This window comes from Prorops nasuta, unplaced genomic scaffold, assembly GCF_024137725.1.
Source record: "Prorops nasuta isolate Cenicafe-Biocafe unplaced genomic scaffold, Cenicafe_Pnas_1.2 PNAS00040, whole genome shotgun sequence".
In the NCBI taxonomy this organism is placed as follows: Eukaryota; Metazoa; Arthropoda; class Insecta; order Hymenoptera; family Bethylidae; genus Prorops; species Prorops nasuta.
The window spans coordinates 581,005-594,524 of NW_027116837.1; the positions used below are offsets into that span (position 1 = coordinate 581,005).

The 13,520-nt window shown below is 37.2% G+C and overlaps 1 protein-coding gene across 1 annotated transcript; it reads left to right on the plus strand.

The window, feature by feature from the left end:
* Positions 1-8,400: 8,400 nt before the first annotated feature.
* LOC136784008 (uncharacterized) lies at positions 8,401-9,757 on the plus strand. Its single transcript, XM_066744462.1, has 5 exons — positions 8,401-8,427; positions 8,591-8,650; positions 8,885-9,244; positions 9,318-9,446; positions 9,512-9,757. The coding sequence occupies exons 1-5, from the start codon at positions 8,401-8,403 to the stop codon at positions 9,755-9,757; spliced, it is 822 nt and encodes a 273-aa protein (XP_066600559.1).
* The last annotated feature ends 3,763 nt before the right edge of the window (positions 9,758-13,520 follow it).

A 13,520-nucleotide genomic window follows, 5' to 3' on the forward strand; every position in this document is an offset into this window, starting at 1 on the left:
AGAAACTGTTATCTTTCTTAATGTTAAGATAATTTTTTCTAAAATTATTTAGCCAATTAAATTTGCAATAAAATGAAAAGTATTTCATTAGGGATCTCGATTGAGAAATATATTTTCTTAGCGGTTGAAAGTTAAAAGGAAACATATCGACGAAAAGCGTGTCATATCGAGATACAAGTCAATGTCCAGACAATAGGAAAGCTTTTTGGAAATTTTAACATATACTATGATTTAGTGCATTAAATTTGCAATAAGAGGATATGTATTTCATTAGGGATCTCGATTGAGCAATATATTTTCTTAGCGATTGAAAGTTGAATGGAAACATCGACGAAAAGCGTGTCATATCGAGATACAAGTCAATGTCCAGACAATAGGAAAGCTTTTTGGAAATTTTAACATATACTATGATTTAGTGCATTAAATTTGCAATAAGAGGATATGTATTTCATTAGGGATCTCGATTGAGCAATATATTATCTCAGCGATTGAAAGTTGAATGGAAACATACCGACGAAAAGCGTGTCGTATCCAGAAAGAAGTCAATGTCCGAAAAATAGGAAAGCTTTTTGGAAATTTTAACCTACACTATCATTTAGTGCATTAAATTTGCAATAAGATGATATGTATTTCATCAGGGATCTCGATCGCCAAAGTTATTTTTTTACCGATTGAAACGAAAAATTTCAGCCGAAATTTTGACCTCTCGACAAATAAGTCAATGTTTCCATACATGGGAAAATTTTTTTCAATTTTTCGCTTATACTATCCTTTCGTACACTAAATTTCGAAGAAAATGGTATATATTTTATGAGGGATCTCGATCGCTAAAGTTATTTTTTAATCGGTCTTGAGCAAAGACTTAAGACATAATCGTGACACTTCGACCGGTAAAAAAACATCTTTGACAATCGAGATCCCTCATAAAATATATACCATTTTCTTCAAAATTTTATCTACTAAAGGACCATATAAGCGAAAAAGTAGAAAAAGCTTTCCCATAGGTGGAAACATTGACTTGTTTGTCTACATGTCACGATTTCGGCTGTAGTCTTTCGTTTCAATCGGTAAGAAAATATCTTTGGCGACGGAGATCTCTAATGAAATACACACCAGTTAATTTCAAATTTAATGCGCTAGATAACAGCACAAATTAGAAATTATAAAAATAATTCCTAACGTTCAAAAATTTATTAGATTGCTACTTTTGCGTATTGTCTGAACATAGCCGTTTCGACAATACGTTTTCTACTTCCCAACTGACGGCTGGGAAGTGGCGGCTAGCTTCAGCCTCATTATCTTTGCTACCTATTCTAAAGAAACAACATTAAGATAATCGCGATCCCTAATGAAATTTGTACCGGCCTCTTCAGAATTTAATAGGCTACAAGGCTATATAGTTCTAAAAATTTTTTAAAATATCCTGCTAGTCAAAGAACACAGCCGACTGGTTGAAAACGTGATTTTCTGATTCAGAGTCCTACCTTCATAGGTAAAAAAGAAAGATATTAAGGAGGGCGCGATCCTTCACGAAACTAGCACCATTCTCTCGAGAATTTCATAAGCTAGAAGACAGTATGGTTGTAAAAAATTAAAAAAATTTCCTGCTATTTGATAGTAGCTGTGAATGACTCGCTAATGACATGTTTTCATTACCGTAAAATTAAGTGAAGTAAGTCGATTTTTTTAATGAATGTCATTGGGAATGTTTTATTTTCGATTAGTTTAAGCTTCTACGTGATTTAAATATGTAAATATTACGATTTTAGGCAAATTGAGCATGAGCAGTGGTGCTCAACCTGTCTCCGAAACTGTCGGCTGAAACTGTCGGCTATCTTCAGCGTCATCCAATTAGGTAGAGGCATGAGAAAAAAAAGGAAGCCTATTCATTTAGATTCAGAGTCTTCTGAAAGTGAACTTGAATATAATGTTGATTTTAATTTAAACGAAGCAGCTAATAATTCGTTAAAAAAATATCCATCGTCTATTCCTATAGTACCACCATATCCAAAAAGGATTGTATCACCTAACACTATCAACAGAACTAATAGAATTAGTATCACAAAATCGTCTAATAGAAGCTTGTCAGCATCACCATACAAAGATAAGACATTGAAATTTAAGAAATCAAAAGTTTGTAGTGATAAGAAATTAGAAAACATTACACCGGGAAAGGAATATGTGTATGATAGTAGAAATAAGCTTTGTAAAGAATCGCCAGAAAAAAGTCATGCAAATGAAAGGAAAACCATTTCTGATAGCCATCGTCATTTAGTTTCTCCATTAATTAACGAAGCTCGTACCATGACTAATACTAGTAGTCAGTCTAACACTCAGTCAATTAAAATACCAAAAAACAAAATGTTTTCGATTCCGCGATTCAATAGAAATGATTCAGCTTTCAGCGCGAATTTCATGAATTCACCGAAAATAATGAAAGTGTGATTCTTGATGTAGAAAGTAAGTTTCAAGCTTACTTTGGTTTATTCTTGTTTTCATTTGTTAGAAAGCTATATTAATATAACAAATATTTTCAGATATACCAAAATGGGAAAGCTTGCTTTTCAAGGAAATTAAAGAAATGAGAAAAGAAATAAATCAGATAAATTGTAAAATGGATATATGTTTAATGAACCAAGAAAAAATTAATCATTTTATGTTACCAGGTGAAAAGATAATTAAAAAGCCAGTAAATTTTCCTTCATTACCAGTAGATTCTGAAAATCAGCTAAATTGCCTAGAAAGTTTCTTAAGGGATGACGGAAATATGTCTGCAGCAGTAAGTGTACTATATATAGTCTACATATATAATGTTTACTTTTTAATTTATTAAAATCGTGTTTAAATTATTTTTTACAGGCTCTGTATCTATCAAAATACGTTGATCCTTCTAGTCTGGAAAACTCAGTAAGGAAGCTTTTATCTAAAGTTATAACCAACACTTTAGCGCAAAAATTTAGTTTTCAAGGACGAGCAGAGAAGAAGAAATTTGAATCATTAAAACTTTGGAATCTTGTACAGGGTTGGTGTTTTTTTCTAATTATAATTTATCGTTTTTAATCTTATAACTTGTAATAGTACTTGTTCAATCAGATATTTTAAATGATGAAGTCAAGTCGGCAAACATCGACGAAAAAGCCGATCATGAACAGGAAACCATTACAAATATTTTCCTAAGATTTTCTTTATAAATAATGATTTTTTAAATAAGGGGTTTAGACAAAGATTATATAATCGTGTTGTCTATTCAATTAATGATATTTCTATCGAGGGTTCCTGTAGCTTCACCACAACTTCTGAGATATCCTGTATTAATTTCAAATCTTTTTTTTTAATTATTAATATGGTATACTATTAATTAATATATCATAATTGCAGGTTCATTATTGCAGTGTTTTGGAAAAGAGATGTTAACAAATGCGGAAAAAGTAGCTGGCTCATGGCTAGCAAATGCAAAATGAAGACAGCAAAGTGATGGTACAACGCTACGTAAAAAAATTTAAAACTTCAAATCATTACTTCATATAAAAAATAATAATTTCCTGATTACAAAATTTAATTTATATATTTCATCATTTTCTCAAATTTATAAGCGTTTATAAAATGTTAAAACAAACGTAAGAAAGAGGTTATTTAAAAATATTAATTAATATAATTAATCGTTGCTTTAATTTCTGAAAGAAATATGTATAGTTTATTAATATATGTATTACTCAATACAATTCGAACTTAAAAATTAATTTAATAACACATCCTGCAATATATTGTTTATAATTAAAACCTGAAAATATATATATACATACATTATAGCCGGGATGCATAAGCTTAGCTTCAGCTTAAATGCATATAAGACCGGTAAATTCATCATGCTTACTACCTCATACCAATTATTTACGCGCCCAATTTTTTTATAGGATCAAATCAATGGTATACTAAATTATCTAATTTCAGATGACCTACATTCCTTGTATATAGCTGTTGTCTCCCATATATAGTGCTCATTAGAAATTGTGGCTCTTATATAGCACTTCGTATACAGAGGGAAATTGTTTTGTGTCTGATTCTGCAAGCTTCACTCTGTACTTTTACACGAAAATTGATATAATACATTATATCTGAACCACACACGAATTAATTTCCTGCTGTGTAGTATAAAATATCCATTCATTGCGGCTAACCATAAATTGAAATACATTCGATATAAAATCGATGGTAATTCGAAAAGCTGATAGTTCAAAATTCTGGACACAATTGAATCAACATCGATCCTCAAATTGATACTATTTTGATAAGATAAGTCATACATCAAATCAATGTTAAATTGAAACCATATTTCTCACTGGGTAGTCCCTGAAATGAACTAATCATTGCATGTATAAAATGGGCAGAAGGTATAGGTGTTGTATGAAAAGAGGAAAGAGAGGAAAAGAGAAGAAAACCTTTCTGCGCCACCACCAATACCGTCTGCTCATTTCATAAATGTAATGATTAGTCCATTTCAGTGACTACTCATTCATTTATTCCCTTGAATCTCTCTGTATGTCTGTCACCATCCACCTGTCAAAACTACAGTACAACTGTATTTGTAATCTGTATACCTTGTGACCATGTACTATTTTAAGATAGAACATGTTCACTAAAAAGATATATATATATATCTATCTATAGAACATTGAGACATATTATGGTCATATTATCAAGGCCATAATATCATGTCCTATACGCTTGGCCTACCTATCATCGGAAATACCGTATAACGTTCGGTGATTGATAGGTCATAAAGTAAAGTAACGATCGTGGCCCATAAGTCGTATGTTAAATGGGTCTAACGAACTACGGCCTTCCGCGGCTCCCGAATATTCAATTTGAACTTTCGGAAGAAGTCGGACCTTGGATCTGATTGGTGGTACCAATAGCTTAATCGGCTCCGCCAATTAGATTTAGAGTTACGAAGAGTTGGGGATAAGGGACCAACAGCTCGTTGCTGGTGTCTCCCGATTTTTGCGACACTCGTTATTTAGTCCTGAAGAAGATCGGACGTGATTTTCGGCAACTCGTATTCCGGAAAAGACGTAGTGAATAACTGTGGAAGCTGCTCTGCTCTGCTCCTCGCTGCTCTGCTCTGCTCTGCTTCGACCTGCTCTGCTCATCTCGGCTCTACGCTGCTCGACGCTGCTCTGTCCTGCTCTGCTCTGCTCTGCTCCGATCTGCTATACCCTGCTCTGCTCTGCTCTGCTCCGATCTGCTCTGCTCCGACCTGCTCTGCCCTGCTCTGCTCTGCTCGACGCTGCTCTACGCTGTCCTGCTCTGCTCTGCCCTGCTCTGCTCTGCTCTGCTCCGATCTGCTCTGCTCCGATCTGCTCTGCTCTGCTCCGATCTGCTCGACGCCGCTCCGCTCTGCTCTGCTCTGCTTTATCCTGCTCAGCCGTCGTTCTCCAGCTCCAACGGAAAAGGTTAGCGGGAGTCCCAGCTCCTAGAAATCCTTATATCACGAGTAAACTTCGGAAAACGCGCTTAATAGCCGTGAAATCGTCAAAAACCACGAATTACGAGTTAAACATACTCCCAAAGTGCGTGGATTGGGAATTAGGGACACAAATGAGAAATTGGAACAATGGTCTAATATCGAGAAACTTTGAGATTCGCTAGTAATTCAAGGATACCGTCGTCTTTGGGGTTTTCGGATATGAAATGTACATAGTTTTTATCTATAACTTACGTTAAGTCCTTTTATCGATTACCGTGTATATAATGTCGTATTAAAGTATTGTATTTTCCGAGAAATTGGTTATGCGCTTACAGTATAGTTGATGGGTCGAATTCGGGTATAAAGAGTGATCGGGATATTCGTTCAGTTTCGAATTTCAGTTACGTTTCGTACAGTTCGTCGCGTGTAACCAGGGGTGCATCCCGAGGTCGAATTCTCCCCGAAAGGAGCTACCTCGTTCGATCACCTCGTGGTCATACAGTTCGTTTTCTCGTCAGAAGGAACCCCGGAGGTGAATTCTCCCAGAAAGAGCTACTCCGTTCGGTTCTCTTCGCGAGAGTATAGTTTCGTTTAGTTAAAAGATCGCAGGAGAAACACATGCCTTGGGTAGGCCTTTATTTGATTAGTTAGTTGTTTAGTGAAGAAATTCGTTGGATTGATCCCGGGCACTCCGGAAAACCGTTTTCTACGCCATTTCGAGTGATAGTTTTGTAGAATACGAATAACGATCTATGCGCTATGAAGTCTGACAAATACAGCAATGTCTTTTTGGAAATATAGACACTTTATTATCGAATATAGTATGTAGTGATTTGACCCGAACTGCCAAATCCTTTTGCATTTTACGTTTCAGGAACTCACCCACTCTCCGCTTCCGCAATCCTACTCTTATATTCACTGAGCTAGTTGGCATTTTAGTTTGACGAATACAGTATTTTGCAGTCACTACAGTACAGTGGTTCTTTCGGGAACCTGGCGCCCAACTTACGTTACAGATTTGGATTTAGTTACAGCTTACGAATATCTTAGGGTATGCCAAAATTTTTTTAGTGTAGCAACCTTTACTACGCAGTCAGGCTTACATTTAAATCTACCTCGCTCACACATTCATTGAATCTCTCTCTCTCTCTCTGTTTTCTATACCTTCCCCTCTATTATCCATGTTCTCCTATTACTACCATACTGGGACAGACATCAGGTAAAATTTCTATGGCACATAAAGATCTTTTTTTCCATGTTATTCTCTTTTTGACTTTATGTGCAATAGAAACCTTGTGCGAGATGTCTGTCCATGTACATTAGCAATAGGGTTACATGGATGATAGAAGAGAAGTTATAGAAAAGAGGGAGAGAGAGAAATAGATTCAAAGGAAGATTGAGCAAGGTAGATTTTGAAATAAGCCTGACTGCGTAATAAAGGTATAGGGTTAGAAATACAGTTGTAATGCAGTTTTGACAGGTGGATGGTGTAGGAGAAAGAGAGGGATTCAAGGGAAAAATGAATGAGTAGTCCCTGAAATGAACTAATCATTGCATGTATAAAATGGGCAGAAGGTATAGGTTTTGTATGAAAAGAGGAAAGAGAGGAAAAGAGAAGAAAACCTTTCTGCGCCACCACCAATACCCTCTGCTCATTTCATAAATGTAATGATTAGTTCATTTCAGTGAGACTACTCATTCATTTTTCCCCTTGAATCTCTCTCTTTCTCTGTCACCATCCACCTGTCAAAAAAGTCTTGCATCTGTATCTGTGATCCCTATACCTTTACTATACGCAGCCAGGCTTCTGTCAAAATCCACCTGTCTCCTTTCTCTCTATCTCTTTCTCCCTCTTTTCTATAACTTCCCTTCTATAATCAATGTTCCCCTATTGCTAATGGAAATGGACCGACATCTGACACAAGGTTTCTATTGCAGATAAAGACAAAAAGAGAGTAACATGGAAAAAAAGAATATCTATGTGACATAGAAATTTTACCTGATGTCTGTCCAAGTATGGTAGTAATAGAAGAACATGGATAATAGAGGGGAAGATATAGAAAAGAGAGGAAAAGAGAGATTGAGAGAATGATTGAGACAGGTGGATTTTGACAGAAGCCTGGCTGCGTAGTAAGGGTATAGGGAAACAATAATAGTTGCAAAGTCTTTTTGACAGGTGGAAGGTGAATGAAAAAGAGGGAGACAATACTACAGGGAGAAAATGAATAAGAGGGCTCTGAAATGAATGAAACATTATAAACATGTAATAAGAAGGTATAGGGGGGGGGGGGGGTGACGCAACTAACACAGCAGAGTGTAGGAATGAAAGAAAGAAAAGAATAAAAAGAAAAAGGCAAGGGATTATAGAGAAATGTTGGTCACGCAGGATAGAGAAAGAAATAGCAGGACAAGGAAAACTGGAAAACCGACTAAGACATATGAAGGGAGAGAAAATTTGAGTGATACATAAAAAAATAACAAAGAAATTGAATTATTCACTTACCGATTTCGCCAAACTGACCCGGACCTCCTAATTATGGCACTCCACTCACAAAATCACTTATTAAAAAATACTCCGCACCGCACTCGAAGACTTGTAAATCGCGTCTGCGTTACGCACGTCTACCACAGTTGTCACCAAGGAAATCATTTATAGGGGAATCGCGAATTATGGTTAGAAGAAGAACACCCCTCCCCCCAAAGGTGACGTGAAGATTTACTAACATATTTATTGTTTAGCAGTGATGCCAACTTGTGGAAATTTGGTACTCCCACCACGTCACCGCTAGCTAGCACGCAGCACGCAAGAGGTAGCTGTGCGGGGACGTGGTGGGGGTACCAAATTCCCACAAGTTCATATCACTGTTGCTTAGTGCCATTTGCATCGCAGGAGAGTGAATACTAGTTGAGTGATATTAGTGCTACAAATCAACATGTCGCAGGATCCTGGCAGAAAAATGGTGAGTCTAATTTACAATTATCAAATTATAAGTGCGCGTACACGTAGAATACCTTAAAATAAAACCTGACAATAAAACCTGAAAATAAAAATAAAAGTGCTGTAAAATATGTTCAGTGTTTCCTTTCGTCGTTTGTGCAACTGCTTATGTCTTTTCCTTGTAGACTTGTAAGAAGTATACAAAGAATAGATACAAGAAGCTGTACAAAAGACAAAATGAAACAGTGAACATATTTTACAAAAATGAATAAAATTAGATAAACGTATATACATATAATGGCTGTATACAACCTTCAAAGAGTCGCAAGTGTGGTTTCAGTTACGCTGTGAATGTAAACATTATGTTAGATATTGTTTACATTCACAGCGTTACTGAGAGCACGCTTGCGACTCTTTGAAAATTGTATACAGTACTGCTAACAATAATTATATTTGATAATGTAATTTTTTCTTTCCAGAATACGAGAAGCTCCAGATCGGGAACTCGCCAAAAAGAGGAGTTCCCGGCCCTTCCACGTCCCAGGGACACAACAGCCCCATCGGCCAGCATCACTAAGCCGGGAAAGGGTACAAAAGCGGCAGAAGCCGCATCACCGCCGCTCCCATCATCTAGGTGGGTAATGTGGGTGCCACCCCCGCCGTCACCACCGCAACCGGCGATTCCGGAGCCTCCGCTTCCGCAGCCGCAACTGCCAACTCCGCAGCCTCCGCTTCCACAGCCGCAACTGCCGATTCCGCAGCCGCCGATTCCGCAGCCGATTCCGCAGCCGCAGCCGCCGCTTCCGCAACCGCCGTCGGCGGTAGATGAAGAAGCTTCGGTGAGTACATATTTAATAATTTTTTCTAATATATTGAATTAACTAGCATCACTTATATAATTAAAATTTTCAGAAGAAAGCAGAAAAAGCAAGAGACCGGCGGAGGAACTACCGCCGACGGCGGTCTGCCAAATTGGCTGCAGTCAAGCAGCAGCAGCAAACACGACGATCACGACGATCATCAAACCGCCAAAATGTAGCTGTAAGTAACAAAAACCATTCCTCGTTATACGCGTACTATTTTGAACAATAATTTAATTTTTTCAGATTAGAAGCTACTCAATGGAAGCAGTGGAGGTCCAACCCGCTCCTCCTCCAACACCAAACACAACCGTCCATCACCACCACTACCAGCAGCAGCAGCCCACCCCCGGATTCTTCTGCCCCTCCGCCTACGCTATGCCTGCAACCGCAGCCGGGTATATGCCACCCCCTTCTATTCCATATCCCCAAATGCCTGGGTACCCTCAATACTACCCACCAGGCCCAGGATATTATCCATTCTACCGATAAAGACTGTACATAAAATAAACATTTATTAACATAATCCAATGTGTCAAAAATTTGAAAATCCTTGCCTACTTTTTTTCAGAGTATTATATACGTTTTCTAGCACAAAAACGTTTTTTGCCGCCAAACCATGGATCCGAAGGAGATAATTATGAAAAAGCTAAAAGAATGGTAAAAAAGAAACATGTTAAATAATTTTCAGATATTCACAATCAAAAATGTGCCTGTACAGGTCAGAATCAAAATACGTTGCTGTGCACTCCCCCTTACCCCTTCCTAACGAGTCGAGATCAGAGTTCCACGTTCACCGTGCGTCGCCTGCCTGGGAGGGAAAGAGAGAAGAGACAAAAGCAGTATTTTATGTTTTCGTCTCGTACAGGCTCATTTTTGATGGGAAAAATCTGAAACTAATGTAGCGTGTTCTTCATTTACTATATTTTCGACTAAAACAAGAAAAAAGTCGCTCGGATTAATAGTTTGGCTGCGAAAAATGTTTGAATGTTACATAGCATCGAATGAACAAGGACAGACGTACTACGGCACGCGTTACTTTCTTTCCATCATAAGCTGAGCTCTGAAAATTGATGAATAAATGATTTTGGGATGGTAGATGTAAAAAATAACATTTACTTTAAACCAAATGCTTATTTTCTTGAACATTTCTTCGATTTTTACCAGGAAACACAGCAAGGCATCATATAGTTCGTTTATCTTTCTTCTACCAACGCTGAGTAACATTCAAACATTTTTTACAGCTAAACTATTAATCCCAGCGACTTCTTTCTTGTTTTAGACAAAAATATGGTTAATGAAGAACACGCTATATTAATTTCAGATTTTTCTCATGAAAAATGTGTCTGTACGAGTCGAAATCATAAATATTGCTTTTGCCTCTTCCTTCTTTCCCCGTCGCTAGCCAGTCGAGTAGCAGATTCACCTTCACCGTGCGTCGCCTGCCTGGGGGGAAAGAGAGAAGAGACAAAAGCAGTGTTTAATGTTTTCGTCTCGTACAGGCTCATTTTTGATGGAAAAATCTGAAACTAATGTAGCGTGTTCTTCATTTACCATATTTTCGACTAAAACAAGAAAAAAGTCGCTCGGATTAATAGTTTGGCTGCGAAAAATGTTTGAATGTTACATAGCATCGAATGAACAAGGACAGACGTACTACGGCACGCGTTACTTTCTTTCCATCATAAGCTGAGCTCTGAAAATTGATGAATAAATGATTTTGGGATGGTAGATGTAAAAAATAACATTTACTTTAAACCAAATGCTTATTTTCTTGAACATTTCTTCGATTTTTACCAGGAAACACAGCAAGGCATCATATAGTTCGTTTATCTTTCTTCTACCAACGCTGAGTAACATTCAAACATTTTTTACAGCTAAACTATTAATCCCAGCGACTTCTTTCTTATTTTAGACAAAAATATGGTTAATGAAGAACACGCTATATTAATTTCAGATTTTTCTCATGAAAAATGTGTCTGTACGAGTCGAAATCATAAATATTGCTTTTGCCTCTTCCTTCTTTCCCCGTCGCTAGCCAGTCGAGTAGCAGATTCACCTTCACCGTGCGTCGCCTGCCTGGGGGGAAAGAGAGAAGAGACAAAAGCAGTGTTTAATGTTTTCGTCTCGTACAGGCTCATTTTTGATGGAAAAATCTGAAACTAATGTAGCGTGTTCTTCATTTACCATATTTTCGACTAAAACAAGAAAAAAGTCGCTCGGATTAATAGTTTGGCTGTGAAAAATGTTTGAATGTTACATAGCATCGAATGAACAAGGACAGACGTACTACGGCACGCGTTACTCTCTTTCCATCATCAGCTGAGCTCTGAAAATTGATGAATAAATGATTTTGGGATGGTAGATGTAAAAAATAACATTTACTTTAAACCAAATGCTTATTTTTATGAACATTTCTTCGATTTTTACCAGGAAACACAGCAAGGCATCAAATAGTTCGTTTATCTTTCTTCTACCAACGCTGAGTAACATTCAAACATTTTTTACAGCTAAACTCTTAATCCCAGCGACTTCTTTCTTGTTTTAGACGAAAATATGGTTAATGAAGAACACGTTATATTAATTTCAGATTTTTCTCATGAAAAATGTGTCTGTACGAGTCGAAATCATAAATATTGCTTTTGCCTCTTCCTTCTTTCCCCGTCGCTAGCCAGTCGAGTAGCAGATTCACGTTCACCGTGCGTCGCCTGCCTGGGAGGGAAAGAGAGAAGAGACAAAAGCAGTGTTTTATGTTTTCGTCTCGTACAGGCTCATTTTTGATGGGAAAAATCTGAAACTAATGTAGCGTGTTCTTCATTTACTATATTTTCGACTAAAATAAGAAAAAAGTCGCTCGGATTAATAGTTTGGCTGTGAAAAATGTTTGAATGTTACATAGCATCGAATGAACAAGGACAGACGTACTACGGCACGCGTTACTCTCTTTCCATTATCAGCTGAGCTCTGAAAATTGATGAATAAATGATTTTGGGATGGTAGATGTAAAAAATAACATTTACTTTAAACCAAATGCTTATTTTCTTGAACATTTCTTCGATTTTTACCAGGAAACACAGCAAGGCATCAAATAGTTTGTTTATCTTTCTTCAACCAACGCTGAGTAACATTCAAACATTTTTTACAGCTAAACTATTAATCCCAGCGACTTCTTTCTTGTTTTAGTCGAAAATATGGTTAATGAAGAACACGCTATGTTATTTGCAGATTTTTCTCATCAATAATAAGTGTATACGACCGAAATTAGTACAACGCTGCATTTGACGCCCCTCTTTCCACTCCACAAAGCTATTACGCCAGCGTGAAACGGAGTTTCAAAATTATTGCGCGGTATGAGGTAAGGGGTATGCTCCGCTCGCTAGCTGGCGAGACGGAAGGAGTCGCGAGGGGACTGCAAGTCTCGCGAGAGGAATTTTCATACTACGGGCTTACTTGTAGGTGGAAAAATCTGAAAAAAATAAGGCATATTCATCTTTAGACAGACTATCGTCTAAAACAAAGATATTCCAGATCGGACCAATGGTTTGGCAGGAAAAAAAGTTTTAATCTATAAATTGCGTTCTCCTCGCGTCTCCCTCCGTCTCGCCCGTTAGCGAGCGGAGCACTCCCCTTACCTCTACCGCGTAACTGCCTAGATGCTCAGTTTCTCGCGAACATTTCTCGCTTGTTGGAGGGGAAGGAGGAGAGACAAAAGCAGCGTTGTACTAATTTCGATACTACACGCTTATTTGTAATGGCAAAAATCTAGAAAAAATATGACAAATTCTCCAATAACCATACTTTCAGCTAAAACAACGATTATCTTGATCGGATATATGGTTTGCCTGTCAAAAATATTTTAATATTACAGAGCGTTGTATGTGAAAGGCTAAGAGTACTGAAACATTCTTTGCTTCTTCCCTGTACAAGGTCCTATAAATATCAATGAAACCAATAAATTATATTACAAAAAATGACAAAAGATAATACTTTATTACCGTTTAGTTATCAAATAATCATTTCGTTAAGTTTCAATCATCAGCTGATGATGGAAAGAGAGTGACGCGTGCCGTAGTACGTCTGTCCTTTTTCAATCAACGCTCTGTCAGATTTAAACAATTTTTACAGCCAAATTACTAGTCGCAGCGGTTTTATTGTCATTTTAGCTGTAAGATTGTTAAATAAGGAACATGCAACAATTTTTTCAGATTTTTCCCATCAAAAATGAATTTTTACGAACAATAATCAAAAAATGCTG